At 39.7% G+C, this 18,769-nt stretch overlaps 1 protein-coding gene across 5 annotated transcripts in view; it reads left to right on the forward strand.

The window, feature by feature from the left end:
* The first annotated feature begins 1,532 nt into the window (after positions 1-1,532).
* Positions 1,533-18,769, forward strand: part of BCL11B (BCL11 transcription factor B) — a 150,571-nt gene continuing 133,334 nt past the window's right edge. For all 5 annotated transcript variants that reach the window (XM_083349057.1, XM_083349054.1, XM_083349056.1 and 2 more), the window contains exon 1: positions 1,533-2,674. In XM_083349057.1, the coding sequence (XP_083205183.1) occupies positions 2,617-2,674 (58 nt within the window). In that variant the 5' untranslated portion in view covers positions 1,533-2,616. The remainder of the gene's footprint in view (positions 2,675-18,769) is intronic.

Consider the following 18,769-nt stretch of genomic DNA (forward strand, 5'->3'; position numbering starts at 1 on the left):
GCAGTCAAGTAATAGGTGCCTTAACTCCCGCTTCATATTTCAAGTGAAAATACGCACTGTACAAGTGGTCACTTTTAATGCTGTATGGGGAACATGGGAGACATAGCAGTAGAATGGAGCTTCGGATGTACAGGTCTTACTAAATATACTTTCCGGGGGTTTGTGCTTAGCTGCGTTTGATGGCACCAGCTGGCTTGGCAGTCTAGCCCAAAATGGGGGCTCGGCTGAGAGGGATGCACGACACCCTCGTGGAATCGAGGAGCCTTGGGTCCTATCCTCCCCGCCCCCCCCCCCCGCGCTCCAAGTTCACTCCCGCGCTGTGGAAAGGAAGCGATCATTTTGACCAGGCAACCCCGCTACCTGGTCCTTTTACTCCGAACATCTGAATAGCAGGAATCTTTTAAAAGTGCTTTATTTGCAGACACCTGGTGAATGCCGGCTCCTTGATCAAAGCTGGAATGTTTCCAATGGGGGGGGGGCTCTGCAAAGACACCCATTAGCCTAAGCGACCGTCTGCATTGAGGGTTAGGGAGAATCCCAGGCCTGCAGGCTAGAGGAGGAAGTTGCAAGGCGATGGCAAGGCGCGTCTGTCCCGCTGCCAAGAAACTACCCAGCTCTGGCTGTGGAAGCGTCAGGAGTCAGGTTCGGGAGGAGGGAGTCTCCCTTTGGCTTTAACCTGGCTTGCAAGCCCTCTTGCTTAGGTCAACCGCCGCTTCCAGTCTGGACTAGCAGAGCCCTCGGGAGCCTTACAGGGATCCTTCTTCACGTAAAGTGGTGAGGCGCCTGGGAGAAAGTGAGAGAAGGGCGTGCGTGTTGTGCGTGTCTCCCTCCGCAATCGCGATTTCACATCGAGAAGGGGGTGGGAGAGAAATATCTCTTTCCCCACGCAGATATTTGGTGTTATTGTAAAAAAACTGTCGGAAATACACAGCGAAGGTGTTCTTGAGCAGAGTCGAGCTGCTACTGCCGCCGCCGCTGTCGCCGCCGCCGCCAGTCTGCGTGCAGGGAAGAGAGCGAGGGAGCGTGTAGTTGAAAAGGGGGAAGTGAATGAATCTCTTTTGAGGCCAAGATCCAGCCGCCTGGAAGCTCTCCGAGCAGGTGGATCGAGCGAGGACAGGATGGATTCCGCGGACCTTGGGCTCTCGCTGCAAGCCTCATTCCGGCTGGTTCTCCGGGTTGAGCCGATCGCAGCCGCCTCCAACTCTTCCCTTCCCCTTTGCTTTTCCGGAGCCAGCCTGCTTGGCTCGGCTAACCCCTTTACCCACACCCTGCTTCCCCTGGGAGACGGCCGTCCCATTTGGGCCTCCTGCCAGCGGGCGGCGGCGGCGAGGATGGCCCGGGTCCTTGTCACCTCCTCCCTTTGCCTAAGACCTGCAAGACCTTTGCTGCTTCTTTTTCGCAACCGGAGCGGGCACGTTTCGGGTAAAAAAAAGATCTCTCTTCCCCGTCTTCTGGATCGCTCCCCCTTTTTTATTCCCCCCCCCCCTGAATCTCGCTTTGGCTGTGGCTCTGCGGAAGGCAACCTTGGCTAAGCAATCGGAGCCGTGCGTGTGCTGGGAGTGTGTTGGAGGGTGGTTTTCTCCCCCCCCCTCTTGTTCTCTTGCAGGGTACAATGTTAAAAAGCCACCGCTAGTCGCCCCCAGTGCTCCTACTCTCTAGGTCTTTTTTGTCTCTAGTGCAGATTAAACGTCACGTCCGCACTTGAACTTGAATTTTATCCCATTGTACGGAGGCAGACCCAGCCATAGAGAGATTGAGCGCTCCCAGGGAACCAGGACTCCGCCATCTTCACATTGCAATATATCTCCCAGTAATAGCCAGCACTCAACCCAGAAGCACTGGGGGGCTTCCTTCCTACCAAGACCTTGTGCCAAGCGAGGGGCGGGTGGGAAGCACTGGTAAAAGTAGTGCGAGCAAAGCAAAGCAAAAAAAGGAAAAAGAAAAAAAAAACCAACCTCAAATAGTAGCACTTGAACTGGCAAAGAGGAGACACAGTTTGGGCTACCCCTTTAAAAAAAAGCAAAGCAAAAAAAGAATTCTAATTAACTCAGCAAGGGTATTTTTGGTGGCGTTTTTCTCCGCGCGTGGGCAAATACCAATTTTTCTACTTTTTTTTGTGCGAGCGTGTATACATTTAATTCAATTTTCATTTCTTTTTCCTTTTTGTCTTTTTTTTTTAAAGAAAACCGTCCTGATGGAAGAAGTGCACTTTGCTTTTTTTTTTTTCTTCCCCCCCTTCTTTTTCTTCTAACCACTCTGGAAAAATAAATGTCAACGCTTGGTGAAGTTCAAGAAAAGATCTGGAAGCTGTGGAAAAGGAAAACAAAAACCAAACCCCAAAAGACAGTTGTCTTATGAAAATAAAATCTTAAGCCTCCCCCACTTCATTTATGATGTTTGTTTAATTGGACGAAGAACCTCATCCTGAGAACGTCAAGGCGGGAAAGTGCTTCTCTCTCTCACTCTCTCTCGAGTTCTTTATTTTTTCTTTTTAAAAGAAGAAATCCGTCAAGAAGAGCATAGAAGAAGAGGAGAAGACGACCGCTCCCCCCCTCCTCCGCCTCCCCCCTACCTAAGTCCAGCTCTCCGGGCGATGACCGTGTAAATGCCAGGGCAATGTCCCGTCGCAAGCAGGGGAACCCGCAGCACTTATCACAAAGGGAAATTATCACGCGTAAGTTATGCCTCGCGAGCAGCCGACTCGGAAAGCGGAATGTCTGTCGGGAGAAGCGAGGGGGGGGGGGGGAAAGGCTCGAATCTGGATGCGATTTGGGCGCCTTACGCGAAACTGGACGGAGGATTTCAGTGGTGCCGGAGGGAGAAAGCGAGGGGGGGCTTGGAGAGTTAGGGAAGGGGGAAGGAGACTCTGGCCGCGGCGGGGATGCCTGGCAGCTAGGGGGACGTATGTGTGCCGGGGGGTGGTGGTGGGCAGAACGAAGCGAAAGAGGTATGTATGCCGGGAGCCGAGCGAGGAGGGAGAGAAAGTTTGAGGGGAATTTGTAGGCAGCCGGGAGGAAGCAAGAAGCAAGAAGGCCAAGGAGCCGGCCGAAAGGGGGAAGCGAACTGGGGATGGCAGGGAAGAAGCAGTGAGGGGTGAGCTACCGGAGCTTGAAAGGAGAGGCGAGGCGGCTCCAAAGTTGGCCGCGAGTGGAAGGCAGCGGCTGCGTGCAGGGGAAGGGGAAGGTGGCTGGAGCGCGGCAGGGAGATCCGTAATGAGAACCACATGGAGGGAACGCTTGGGCCGGGGATGAAGCGGCGAGGCCGGCGTGGGGAGCTGGGAGAGGGGGAGGCGGAGGAGGAGCGTGGCAGGCGAGGTGGGGGGGAGATCCAGTGATTGGGGCTGCTTCGCCCCCCCCCCCCCCGATTAGGGAAGCCCCGCTCGTTAATGGAGATAGGAACCGGACTTGTGGTGGGGAGGGATGGCGGCGACGGACAGGTAGTCGGGCGGGCTCGGAGCCTTTGGAGCGACTTCTCCCTCGACGAGGTCCGGCAGCCTGGCGCAAAGCGTAGGGTGGTTTTGCATACGATGGGCGTGTGGCGAGAGCCCAGGCGAAGACCGGGAAGGGGGGGGAGAAAGCAGATGTATGTGTGCGAGGGGGGAGTGTGGGAATTTTTTGGTGGGACCTCACAAAGTAATGGCAAGCACCATTTTGCAAAACGCAGCGCGCGCTAGCAGCAAGCCAGCGAAGTCCCGTGAAAAGCGCGCCACTTTCTAATCCTGCAAGAGCAAGGTGCTGCTGAGATCGTAACGTGGCCCAAAATAGTTCAAGCAGATGGGGGTGGCCAAGGGATGTAGAATGAGGTACTCCACAAGTCGGAAGCGAGGGGGGGGGGAAATCCAGGACTTGGTTGTCTGGAGTCGTGGGGGGTCTGGATCTAAGGGGTCAGCGTGCCTCGCTTTCAGCTTCTTGTTGCAAAACCTATGGGACTGTTAAATAAAAAAAAAGACAACAGCAACCAGCCTTTTATTTTGCATTTCTTCCTATCTTTCTTCGCTGTCCCGAATACTTTGAAATGCAATAGACACCAAATACTGTCGCAAGTGCCTTGAGGATTTGCAAAGAAGCATTGTTTTTTTCCCACTGCTTTCTCTCTTGGCATTTTTTTTTAAAAAAAAACAACAATAGCTAAGTACAACATAAAAGTAACTGGCCAAGAAACAGATAGACCTAGAGTAGTATTCCGGGACGGAGGAGGAGGAGGGGGGGAAATAAGATATTGCAGAGAAGAAAAATGAACGAAATCAGAACCAAGAGAAATGCAAGCAGACGCTGCAAGGAACAGCTCCTTTGCACGCCCGGGCTGCCGCGAGAGCTGCCGCTGCTTCTGGGAGCTGGGCGAAGCAACGGAAGGAGGCGCGCGTCTGGGCGAGACCCGGAGAGAGGGCTGAGTGGAAGAGATTGTTTGGGGGGTGGGGGGGTGGGAAGCCAGGAAAGAATACAATATGCATGTTAAGATTTCTCCAAATATTAAATGAACATAAACGCACACACGGCCCTGTGTCTCCCCCTCCCCCCCCCGAGAGTCTAGGACTAGCAGCCATCTGCCAGCAGCATTTGGTGACAGCGGTGGCTCTTGGTCTTTCCTTTGTTACAGCTGATAAAATTGTTATTTGTGAGAATACATGGGCATTATATGGACTGGAGAACGAAGGCGCTCGACCCGGGATGGCGTTTGGCTCGTGAATGTTGTTTTTCTTCGCCCCCTCCCCCAACTACTTCATTTTTTTTTCTCCTTCCCCCTCTCCCTCATTCTTGCATACCCCCCCCCCCACTTTTTACTACTCAGCTGCAGCACCGAGGAAGATACGTTTGGTAGCCGCGTTTAAATTGATTTTGAGCGGGGGAATGGATGGCTGGTTTTAAAGTGGATTTAAAACCCAAACTCAGGCAAAACCTGTCATACATTTTGAGCAAACTATTTCCCCCCCCCCCCCCGAAAAAAAACCCTAGCCAGTTTGTGAAATACCCGAAGGGAAGGAAGAGGATTCTTGTCCCCCTCCCGTCCCCCCCAAATTATTCCAAGGAAGTCTTCTGTTTTCTGAAGGGTTGGCAGGTGGACTTTCATTTTTGATAGTGAAGAAGGTGGGGGGGGGGGAAGCATCACAGATGTTGGCACTAGGAGAAGTAACAGACACTGCACACATTTTGGGAAATTTGAATCTGGCTTGATTTGGGAAATTCACTTTCTCTATTGTGAGAACCAACCCTCATTAGTTGGGAGGTTGATACTAAGGTTTGCTGGAAAGATTTCCCCCAAATGTCTCTGTACTTGTGGCTTAAGGTTTACAGTGATGCTAAAAAGTCTTCAGGTACTCACGTTTTTTCCCTCAGGTCTCCCATTCCACTTTTCAGGTGGAAGGACTTAACAAGGGTCCTGAGATAGGGCTTCTTGAAGTAGGCTGCAGAAAGCAAAATCAGGGAGATAATCTTTTGTCATGGACACAAATGGAGGATGCTAATGTGTGTGTTTGGATATGTGAGTAGACATGGGGAAGAAAGACAAAAATACTAAGAAAATGTCACTGTTTCAACTGTCAGAACAGACAGAAAGAGAGAGAGAGAGAGAGTTTCACCAAGATCTGGTTGGACCAATTTTCAGGAAGGTATTAATGCATTTTTGAAGAGTAGTCTGATTTAAAAACAACAACAACAAATGTCATGAAGTTGGATGGGAAGTACAAACAAGGACCAAATAAGTAAACCAATTCATATAAAATTCCCCCTTCTCCACCTGTATTTTTTCCCTCAGTGAATATGAGGTGTTCTGAAAACTGCAAGTATGTGAAAGAGGAAGGGTCAACCAGCTTCTTTTCAAGGTGGATGGCTCTGTTAGACAGGCATTTCTCTCCCCCCCTTTCATTGGAGTGCTTTAGATTTTAGTTTCTGGATGCTGAAATAAAGATTCTTACCTTGAATGGTGAGCAGGCAGAAAGGAAAATATGGTCTGAGAGAAAAAATATTTACAAACTGATCCGATAAGCACCACTGAGTTCAGTGGTTCTTAGTCTCAGGTAAGTATGTATAGGCTTTGCAATCTTAAGGGAACAATCCAAATACTGTTCAGGAGGGTTTTGTTTCTATCTTTCAGTGACAGCACTCTGACTTCGTTGTTATGGAATTTTTAATTTATTTGTTTAGATAAATTTCTCTGATTTCACTGAATTCCTTCTTGATAAATGAATCTCACCTAATCTGTCAGTGAAAGATTAATGAGTTGATGGAGGAAAAACTGGTTGTTTTCTATTGAAGGATTAGTGGGAAAATAAAACGAATTGCATTTAATTTAGAAAATTAAAATAGATCTTGAGGAAAATGCAGACAAATGTGTTAAGATTTTTCTGTACTATATAGTAATGTTGGATTTTTAGTTTATAGTTTAATTTATAGTTTAATTGCTAAAACAAGATTTGAACAGCACTACTACAGCTTTAAAATGAACTCATAAGTTAGAATGCAATCAAAGAACCAACCATCAAAATAATTCTCATTGTAATATAGAGCTGAATCTCCCTTAAGGCAATCTTTTCAGGGTGGTGGTGTTGGATTGATAATAGAATCACACCCTTGCTTTGCAAAAATAAATTTTGTCAGATTTCTAGAATTCTTCTATTCAACAAGTGGTTTGCTGGTCTTCCTTTTTGGACCATGCTAATTTGAAGAATGTCACCGTGGTCCCAGTAAAAACAAAATATTTTAAAGTTTGTTTTCTGTTTTTATCTTTACTGAAAGGAATACTCTCATTCAGAAGCAATTGAGAAAACTAACAGACATCCAACTTAAGAGATTGATTAAACTCAGGAATTAGCTAGAAATAAATTTGTAGAAATGGTTTCAATTTCTGTATATCTGAGGCTGTGACTTGTGTATGCAGCAGGTATTATACGCTGAATTTTATTGCTTCTTCCATTGTCCACATCTACCCTGAATTGTACTTCATGAGTTCTACAGGATGTATTTTAGTTAAAATTGCAGACTGTAAGATATTCTATGAGACCTATTTTGGCTTTAAAACTCTATTTCCCCTTTCTGTCTTGATTTTCAGACATTGCCTAGCATTCACTTTGCCATCTTTAGATGGCCTTTGAATGATTTAGTTTGTTTAGGAGGAATAAACACACCGAGGAATAAGGAACAGTTTTGCTTTTTGTTGATAGGCAAATAAAGGGATTAATTTGTTAGGCTTATTTAAGCATTTAGTAAGAATGGAGATACACATGCACAAGTAGATGGTTCATTGAAAGGCAGGTTATTGTGTGTCTCTTCTAGTTACATGGATGTGTGAGTTGAAGAAAGGCTGTTCAAAAAATGAAATTTGGCCAGGTAATTTTTTCATGTCATTGGCTCTAGTTGGTACATTCACCCTCCCTTATTAGAATGAAGTGGGTTTGAAGTTTGTTCCATTAGTTTAACTCAACACATACAAGGCTTTTATTTTCCGTTTTCTATTGAGATTGCTCTGCACTCTCTTGTTTGTTGTTACAAAATGCTCTCCAAAATAAACTTCCTCGTTTTTTCAGTTGAAGCCACATTGGTGGTGATCAGTAGCTTGCTTTGACAGCTAGGAGGCGCTCATAGCCTGTCTGATAGAGATTTTGAGTTTCCCAGCATCTGTGAAGGCAAGGCAATAGGAATCAGGTTTCCATCCTTGCCTACAAAATGTTTTAGGTGTAAAGTTGTGGTATTGATTTTCATGCCGAGATCTGTATAGTACAAGATGAGAGAGATTGCAAGTTAGATAAATCTATTTTCTAAGCAAATTATGACTGATTAAATAACTCTGGCAAGATGGATGTTTTTTAATTAAAATTAGCTTTTAAAAGTGTTTTTTTTCTGTTAGTTGCTTGTCATTACTTTCTCAGTTCCAAGTTGCTTGATTAACTAAAAGCAAAGAATAAGTCATTCACAGATTTAGCGTATGTGCTGGTATATATACTGCTCAAAAAAAAAATAAAGGGAACACAAGATAAGACATCCTACTATTAAATACAGTACATTGTGTTGTTTAAGTGTTCCCTTTATTTTTTTGAGCAGTATATTTATGCACAGCGAACAATTTGCCTTTTGTACACATTTTACTTGTGCATAGAACAGGATTATTTTTAAAGAATAAAAAAGATCAGTGAGATTAAATTGTTAAGAATTACAGAGAGTGTATTTATATGTCAATATGTACACATTTTCTGTGTAAAATCATAGATGCACATTGTGAGCAACATAAATACCCTGGGCAAACTAAAAACTTAAAAGCTGTATGTTTAATGGTGGGGGAAGGGAATTGTATATCAACTCAGATTTCGGTTCAGTTTTGAGCAGATGTTCATGTCTATCACTTCATTAGAACAATAGTAAACAAACATATATATGTATGTATGTATGTATATATATAAAGGTGAAGGTGAAGGTTTAAGGTAACCAGATCTTACAAGGACTTCACTAGTCCGCGGTATACTTGTTCATAATTGATAACTGCATACTGTTGGATTCATCTGGCACATACATTTTATTCTAGTTACTTTAGAGAAACCAAATATTCAGTATAGTTTTATAGCGGCAAAACCTTTCAGAAACATCTTAATTATCATGACTCTGAATGTTATGGAGTCATGGAAGATTATTTTCATTGCTTTACCTTTGTTAGAATAATATGGACATCGAGGTTTTACTTGAAAAAACAGAGATTAACATAAACAGCATAAAAAGTTACTTTGACAGCATGTGATTATATGTGCTTGTGATTTACGAGATTCCCCTGACCAGCTTTGTAGGAAACTTTTGAATCCTATTTAGTGCTGAAATGTATATCATATGAGTTATAAAAAGAGAATCCAGAGATCCAGCTAAACCAGAAGAAAGGTTTTGTAGAAGAAATTTGTCAGGATCAGGTTTTGTTAACTCTTCTGCAAATTTTTCTCTCATGTCAGGGCACAAATCTGTGGGTAGATATTCTCCATTGATGGTGTAAAGGCCCTATTTGAACTTTCAAAGTCAGACAAAAGAGTAGATCTGTCATTTACTATATATGAGAACCTTTCATTCTCAGCTAGACAGGGCCTGCAATTTATCTGATCATTTCTTCACTTCATTTAGTGTTCCCATCCAGTTTCTTGGAAGCATAGAGACAGCAGGCATCTTATTGGACTAATTTGGAAATGAAGTGATGATAAAGTGTCTTCCCTGCCTAACATCCACTCGCACCACTAGAATACATGTAGGCTCTAGAAAGCTTCAAATTTTGTCCCTAACAGCTTGCTTCAATCCTTGGATTTTAAAAACTTTTCACAGTAATAAAAGCATCACCAATAATATTCCACGCTTGTGAAAATACTTGTTTCTGAATATTTTTCTTGCCTGCTTTTTTATGTGTATTACTCAAATTTAGTTGAAGTTAAAAACAGTGGATAAGATTAAGAGCATCTGATTTAAGAAAATCATACAGATGCATTTTTACTAACAAGGTCTCACTATATTGGTGAGACCTTAAAACTGTTTTCATTAAATTATATCTTGAGGCTTCATTTGGGCTTGTGTGATTTAAGGATGCCGGAGAATCATCCCCAAAGCAGTTCTAATCTAGACAGATAAAGAGGTAGGACACAATACATTTGCATTTGTTTAGTTTCAATTAATTTCAGAGATTTTATGTTGGAAAATTATTTGGTTATATAATCTTGCAAAGCATTGTTTGGTTTGTCCAAGACTTTAGTGCATTTAGCACAGTTCACAAGAAGTGGGTATATTGTTATGAATATAACTGCATGACGATCTAGGGGAAATGTGTTTAAACAGACTGGGCATTACTGATATGTAAAGAAATCTATCAGCTATTAAGAGGATACACTTCTCTTGTTTCTGCTTAATTGGTGTTATAAAATACCATTCTCAGAAGCATTTGCATTTGTTCTGTTCTTCCACTTTATTTTGAAAAAGTACCCTTTCAGTCAACTAAGTTTCAACTGTATATTGGGGATTTTGATTTTTTTTTGTTGTTCTGTAAGAACATACATTCAAAAATGTAAAAATAGAATTGAAAACAGATAAAAGGAAGAAGATACATTTCTTGCAGCATAGACATATACTGGGGAAGGATAATCAGTGGTCACGGGCATAATGCAGGAATATAATTTTCTGGCAAAAGAGGTATTTGGGAGGTTCATTAATGGTATGACATTCATAAGAAATGGCTTGAAGGTTTCTACAAATATATTTAGTTTTCCATTCGCAACATTTTTGAATGCAGAAAATTTCTTGGAAAGATCTAGTGATTGTTTTGTAAGTGCTTAAATGCTTGTTGGGAATAGTGTGAACACATGTGGTACAGTAAGAATGTATTGCAGGAATGCATGTGATTGCACATAAAGCATCACCTCTACTTCATTTCTTTTAATGCCTCTGGAATAATCTGACAAAATTTGTTGAGTGTTACAACACCCAAAGCCTCTGTGTAACTTGAAAAATAACATAAATAGAATTGGGTGTAAGTAATAACGATGAATTATAATTCTCTTGAAAAAGACCCCTACCTTTTGTGGTGGACATTTGACAAAGATGCCACCTGTTTTCAATCCACTTGGTCTCACTTGTTATCTATATATTGCTATAAATTTATAGTGTATAAAGTCTGTTCTACTATAGCCAAAAGTACAAAAATTCTTTGGATGGACACTTTCTCTCTCCCCATTCATATATTTGGTTTTAACTAAAACAAATCCATTTACACAGGCACAAAGGAAGCTTTTTATCACAGTCATATCATCTCAGTCCCTGATTTATTTGTAAAGATTTACAGCTTTTATGGTCTGTACAAGGACCTATGTATTTTAGCCTCTCAATTGTAATAAATCTTTTTTTTTCTTCCTTCTGCATCTTGAATAGCTAGTTCATTTAGCAAAATATGCAGATATTCATGTAGGTTTTATTTAAATTCGGGAAGCAGAGTCATTTCTCAAGAAAGAAATAGAGAGAAGCAGACCAGGGTAATACCAAGTGTTCCAGAAGTTGATATAACCTATTGTTCTATACAGTTATAGCCACCACTTTGCAAGTTTTTAAGTGGTCACTATGAGACTTTGATTTTGTAATTTTATTTCTTATACTCCCCATTCCAAATCAAACTTGTGACTGGGTTAACTTGTTCTCTTAAGCCTAAGGGAAGTTCTGCAAAATGTGATCAGAAAAGGGTTTAGAAACTCATAGCCGTGGGAGTGCCATTTGCATAAATTAATTCCAAATGAGCAATTCCAAGCAGTTTAAGCAATTCTGCTTAAAAAATGCTGGTTCCTCCATAGTAATTGGAAATCATTCACATCTAGAGCTTGATCGGTAGTTTTGCAAAGCAGCCCAGTATAAATATGTGTATGTATGTACCTGTATGTGCCTACCAAGGCAATCTCCTATCTTTGAGTCCTAAAGAGAATCGAACTGCTTCTCCTTGTCATAGTAATAGCGTTAGTGGTCAAGTCTGAAGGACAAGCGGGTTATGGAAATCCTCCCAAAAGCTGCCCTGTGCACGTCATTTTAAAAAGTAGATTTCAGATATTTTGTATTCTCATTTCTACCAGATGTGAATACTTTAAGAAGGTGGAACAGAAACTATTCATGTTATATATTTATACCATTCATATTTGTAAAGCCTGCCAACCAACAAAGATAGGGAAATTACATCTATATGCCTGGCCATATCTACATCTGAAACTTATCTGAATCGAAAGATTGTTGAGTCCAACTTAATTAACATTGCATGAAATGCTTCTGAGTTGCAATTTTATACTCAGTAGGAATTCACCTTGCTTTGTGGCTCTTGCTTCTGAGCAGAAATATACTTTTAGACCTCTTACAAGTAGATTTATGGGACAATATGAGTTTGCTGACTTGCAAATTGTGGTTGTGATGAGCCATTTTACATCATCAGATTAGTTTTGTTTTATTCACCGTTCATATTGGTCTGCAGGAAACACCATTTCTCTTTTTTTATGCTGATTTTATATGGAAATCAATATGCAATAATTGGGATGATTAGCAGATAATGTTTTCCATGAATTGAGGATATTTATTTTAGCATCTTCAGAATCTTCACTGAATGATTGATCCAGGTTTTTATGTGCCACTGTATAATTCTAATGGGTGTATAAGCATAGTGGTATGCCTATGCACCCATTAGCAATTTAAATGAGGGTTTATGAGCAGAATCTCAAGATGAAAGCAATTTTCTTGGTGGATGTCTGGGCATAGTTTTCAAATACAAAGCTTCTAATTTTTTCATGTTATCAAAATCCTCAAATTCTGGGTGCTGTGCCTGGGAAAACGCGGGAGTGCTTAGAGTTCCTTTGAGGGGAAAATATGGAGCTTGTTGGATATTCCTCTGAAATTAGGATTTCCCTGTAGAGCTGTGCAGCTGGCAAATGCTGCTTGATTCATCAATACATCATTACAAAGAGCAGCCAGATATAGTTAATCTACAGTCTGCTCATCTGGGTCTGCAGAGATTTACATCGTAACCAACATTATGATACCTATGATGCTTATAGCACCTGCTTAACACCTAAGCAGCACGTAGTATCAGCACCATTTCTATTGGCTTCTGGCTCTGAGAAAGTTGTGATGTTGCACAACTTGATGTTCTTATCGGCAAGCATGGAAGAGAAAGCATTATTATTTGCCATTAATTTTTAAAGAAGAGCAGAATGATGGAATATTTTAAGAATTCCTAAAAATCCATTATTCATATTTTACTATAAAAAAGTAAGAATTTTTCTTTTCTCCACTATAGGTGATAAGATTAGAAAAAAAGAGTATTAGATATTCAACTATTTCCCCTCTCCTTTAAAAACTTTATGGTTCTGCAAAAAATAAAGTATTTTGAAACAAATCTGATCTCAAGAGAGCTCTTTGCAAATTACATTTTAAGAATAAAAATATGACCACACAGATGTGAGCACATAGTTACATTGTGAGATAACTGACTGTTGTCTGATGACTGCATAGAGGCAGACTTGGTTTTGTTTTTGCACAATGTGTCAATTGGTACAGGAAGTTATCCACCAAAAAGGTTCCTTTTGCTGTTTTCATGAAAAGTGTGGAGATCGTAAAAACAGGCAAATAGATTTAGCACACATTTTTACTCATAACAGCAAACAGTGTGGCATGCATATTATGCATGCGGAATTATTAATTTACTCACTGGCTATTCTAATGCATTTAATTCAGCTATAAATCATGAAGAAGAAGAAAAAATCCCCCAGGCACCTTGATTCAAAGTGCACAGCAACCAAAAAGTTTGCATTTGCGTCTGATTGTTTCTTGATTCGTATCTAATACCTTTCTTTTTACAACCCTGTTATATTGCTCCTAAACTGATTTCTTTCCCTTCTGCAAGCAAGAAATCTTATCTATTAATGTGTAGTCCATTGTATCTTCAATTGCCCAACTGTAAATATGTTAACATTACTGAAAGAAAAGGGTTAGTGGAGCTGGTTTGCAAACACCCCCCACCCCATGAAGAATGGAGTAACTATTAAGCCACTTAACTATGCTATGCTTCAGTCAGATGGAATGAAAACCTTTTGATGCTACAATTGTGTTGGAAGAAAACACACACTTTGAAATGGGAAACAGTTAGTTTTGACAGGCTGGGTTACCCAGGTTTAATGAAGACGAGTTCTTTTAATTTAATAGCATCTGGCCTGTTTGATTTTTAAAGATATTTTACATGATTGTTATAATTCTAATACCTTGATTTTTTTAAAATAATGAATCTCTTAATTATAGAACATTATCCTAAGTGTAGATATATAGGGTCTCCAAATTTAATTTACAGAATTAAATTTAAGTTCAATTGATTAGGAACAGAAAACAGGTTTGGAATGTGTGCCTTGGTGGATATATTCAAACAATATGGTTGAAGGTTTGGATTGTTAAACTGTCTTAATTTCTTTTGTGTCTTTGTATGCATGGTGTGTGTGTGTGTGTGTGTGTGTGTGTGAAGAAGAATCAGTGATTTTGCTCTGTCTTGGTAATGCATTTGTCAGAACCTAATGTTTATTGTCATTTTTGAATTCATGAATGTAGCTTGGAAGAGCTAAGGCAAACATAATCTAAAACTAAAAGGTCTTATGCATTACCATACCAGAGCTTGGATTATTGGCCTTGGCTGATTTTTTCTATAGAAGTTCCATTGAAGTTAATTGTTTTTTTTAGGAGGGGTGTCTTGTGGATCGAGCCCCTTCTATGCTTAGATGGGTGACTCAGTCTGCATTAACTGCTTTTAGATGAGAACATAAAACTTTGAAACAGAAACAGGTTTACATCTCTATTTCTACACGAACCCATACAGAGCTGTACTGCATTTGCGTTTTGCTTTTTTTAATGAATAAATGGCCAGTTAAAAAAATGTCATCATGTTTTCATTTAATTTATGCATGGAAAAACTTCAAGTTCTCATCAAATTCTTATCACAGATGTTCATATTTTTCTTGACTAATGTGGGTAATGTACATATGCGTATATACTGTGTGTGTGTGTCAGGGTATAAAATTATATACTTGCTGTTTTCTATATATTAGGTTTCATTAGATAGTAGGCTGCTTCTTAGGCTACCTTTATTTCACCAATATATTGATAACTAACAATGAAGTTTTTTTAGTTCTGTAATGATTAGTTGAAATGCATGTTTTTTCTTTTATTGCTATTTTTAGTTGCCTTTTCTTAATTCTGTTTCAACATAAAATACAATTCTGTGAGTTAAATTTTTAACCATTATTACTGAAGAAAGACCCCACTTACTCTGGAGTATATCTATTAACATTACTTATACCTGCTCCTGATAATTTAATCTGCAATAATACTGCAATTCTATACTTGGTTCCCTGGGAATAAGCCTCCTTCAATTCAACAAAGCTTACATGTGTGTAGATATATATAAGATTGCACTATTCCATTTATCAGCATAGCTTTCTGTCTGGGTTATTAAATTTAATCAGAATTAAAATGACTGTTTAAATAACTTCTACTGATTTCTTTGAAAACAGCAATGATAATTTGAGAGAGAACTTTGCACAAGGAGGAAATATAAAGCTGATTTTCTAAAATGTGATAGCTCCAGAGAATGAAAAATTACTGTGTTTGTGTTTTGTGCACACCATTTACTTGGGTGAGAGTAAAGGGGAGAAGATTTAGATAAATGGCGACACACAGACTTACTAATCTAATGAGACTTGCATAGCACAGGATGTCAAAATGGCCAAATAAAACAGAAAAATTGATGACTTTAAGAATGTTTGATTTCTAAATTGTTTTGCAAACTGAGGAAATTGATTTTTTTCCCTTTAAAATATATTCATTCCTATTTTAAGTCTTAATAATAGTTTTTTTTTAAATAAAAAACCAGCTATTAGCAGTTGAAGGAGATTTTGAAATTACAACCAATATGAGGTCTGGAAGGTTTGAATTTTTCTACTCTTCTCTTGGTGTCTTTCCTTTTTTATTTTTTATTTTTTGATTAAGCAGTATCTCCTACATCATAAAGTTAAGAAGCTTGAAAACTCCCCCTTCCATTCCATATTAAAACACATGCATAGCCTATTGTAATTTCAACCACATATTTCATTTTAGCAAGCAAGAGTGTTAAGGAAATGCCAAGACATGTTTTTTGAATTTTTATCTATTTTCCGACTTCCACTCATTATGCTCCTTATTTATACCTAGGTTCATTTCTGGCTCTTCCAATCCCTTTACCTTATCTTCCTTTGTGTGCGTGTGTTTTAATATTTTGACACTCTGCTCCCACCTAATAGGAATTCTTTTTGAGAAAGGATGCATATGTTGTCTAAAGGAGTCTTTTCACAGCCCTCGGTTTTTCCTTTCCCTTTTGGCTCTAAAATTATGTATATGTAATTGGTAATTAAAGGTGCAAGCGCTCTTCAATATAAACAGTATTGCTCAATGTTAGATCATTAAAGGGAACAGAAGCACTAAATAATTACCTTTTGCATTGTGACAAACCGTTCGCACAGAAATCTACTCACTTCCCGCTCAGCACTAGGGTTATGATTACATTTTCACGATGGCAAAAGAGTCCTTTCATAAAATAAATTGGTAAATTAATTACGTTGCATTGTCTACCAGCCGCTTTTAAAGTAAACTTTGAGGAAAGGATGGAGGGAAAGTAATTAATGGGTTTCACACACCATGCATTATGCCTAGTGTTTGAGTTACCTAGTGGATTAATTTGGCTACAAGTAAGTACAGGAAACTCAAAAGCCTTTATGCATGCATCTCCTATTTCTTAGGCAGACTTCTTGTTCATCCACCTCCATTAATTGTAAAGAGAAGGCAGTTAGCGTGGGCTTAATCTGAAGTACTATGAATCCAACAAAGCCCAAGTTCTGATGCATTCAGTTATTTTCTTATGTACATACCTCCTATGTTTAAATAGCAAAAATGCATTTGACTACATTTATGTACTAATTAGCAATATTTTCTTTCAAAAACAGAAGTTAGATACCTTTTGATCTAATTAAAATTGGGGATTAGCTTCCTAGTTAGATAGTTTCCCTTTTATTATTAGAAATCAAAACAAAAAAAATCCAAATAAAAATAAATAGTTTTAAAAACTGCTTAGGCAAATTTCCCATTTGGTTCAGGGATTGCAATTCAGAAGTATGACAAATGTTTTACATTGTCCTGCTGCTTTTAGATCTCCAGGAAATTTGGAAACAAATCACCAATGCCAGTATTTCCATGTGTTCATTTTTTTCCCCTGCGGAGTTTCACAATTCCCTTCTCTTGATAAAACTTCAGTGGCTCATCTCTTTTATTTACATGTCATTAATTCACTGTGCATTGATCAGGCCAAATGATAAAATTCTTGTTTAGAGCAAAAACCCTGCCAGCCATTGGGAGCTGTGCCTGATCGGGGACCACATTTCGTGTGGTTTTGCAGTTAGCCTGCCTTGGAAATAAAAACAAAACGAAACAAAAGTTTATTGTACCCTACTAATATTATGAATTAGCTACATTAAGATTGTCCCAAAATTCTAGTTACATTAAGTAATGAGAGGATGTCACACATAATAGTGTTGGGATCTAATAGATAATTAAAAAATAACTCAAAATGTTGAGCATTCTGAAGACTATATAAATAAAATTTGATCAGTGTGGACCATGATGTGAATTGAATTGGAAAATTGACTCTTTCCCATTTAATTTTCAGCATTTTAAGATAATATTAATGGACTGAAGTTGAGAAATGTTCTGAGCAAATTTCATTTTCTTTCAGCTAATAAGTGGATAGCATTATAATCTAACCAAATCAATTTGAACTGAGTTATTTTCTTCTATTTGTCTTTTGTTTCTTTAAAACCTCAATGTTGCCTACTGGTTAACTGAAATAAAATAAAAATAAAAAGCCTTAAAGTTGCTCAGATCTGAAAGTACAACAATTTTGTAAAAGAAACTGAAAGGGAGAAAAAGAGGGCTTGTTACATTACAGAATTGGGACCTTAAAATAAAAAAAAAGCTTGATATTAAGGTCTTCCGCTGAGCAGGACTGTTAAGAGTTGAAAAAGATTCAAGTAGCTTACTAAACCTACTCAGTTGAAAGCATGGTTTAGCTGTGGGGGTTTTCTGGAGAAAAAGTCATTTTTAGAAAACCTTAAGTGTGTGAAAGCCTGTTTGCGTGGGTGTCATTTGAGAGACTGAATCTAGGGAGCCATTCATTCTGGACAAACCCCATGATCCATCCATAAACCAGTCTATAAGCTCAGTGTGCATTCTCAGATGGGGCATTAAAAAAATCAGCTGGAGATTGCAGGTGTGGGATGGGTATATTTTCATTTTACCCTGAGCCATGTCACATTAAGTTGATTGTGTGGCCTGGCAATTTGGGGTACCATTTCCCCCAGCCGAGCATTTAAGAAATGTAGGGGATAGATCAAAGCATGATTGGTGTGTTTTGGGTGTGGGATCAATTCCCTACTTTTTCTCTTAAGGCCAATGGACGTGTCGCTTTCTGCTGCTTGTAGACCTCAGGCTTGCTTTGTGGGTAGGGTTGAAAGAGACAAGCTTGCTCAAGACAAGCCCAAGAACCTGTGACTCCCTTATGCTGCCTTCCAAGAGATTGCAGACATCAGGAACCACAGGAACTTGTTTTCTAAACTGGTTTTGGCAAATTTGTATAAATCTCCTTCAGGCATCATTGCTGTCACTTTCTTGGTACAATAGTGATTGAAAAATCCTGTCCCTGGAATGGCTTCCCTCTTGGGAAAGGCAGGATTATGATGCCAGGAATCAAGAGGCAAAACGGCTCCTCCTCCTGTGGTCATCTTGGAAAGGTGATGCATAAAACCACAGTCAGATGAAACACATTTATATAAGATGTGTGTGGTGACAGAAAACCTGCTTTCTGTAAGCATGACTTCTCCTTATATTTTTAATAAATCCTGTGAGATAATTAATTTCTCTGTGATGCACTGAGCACCGTTTCCATTCAAATTCATTTTGAACAGGTGCCTGCTTGTTGCCAAAGCTTTTCATGGTTATTTGACATGGCTAGTGCTACCTTGTTAGGTTAATCAGCCTCTTGACTATATTTGTAAGCCTAAAGTATTGCATATTCATTGCTTCCAATAGTCCTTGGAATGGTGGCCATGGAATGAACCCAATTAAAAAATGTTTTGAAAGGTGAGTCTGTGAGTGAGCCACAAGAAGCTAGAAATATGCTAAAATTCCAAGAATATCACAGTAGAACAAGTTTAATCTTACAACCTTTTTGA

The sequence above is a fragment of the Vipera ursinii genome (genome assembly GCF_947247035.1).
Source record: "Vipera ursinii genome assembly, chromosome: 1".
Taxonomy (NCBI): Eukaryota; Metazoa; Chordata; class Lepidosauria; order Squamata; family Viperidae; genus Vipera; species Vipera ursinii.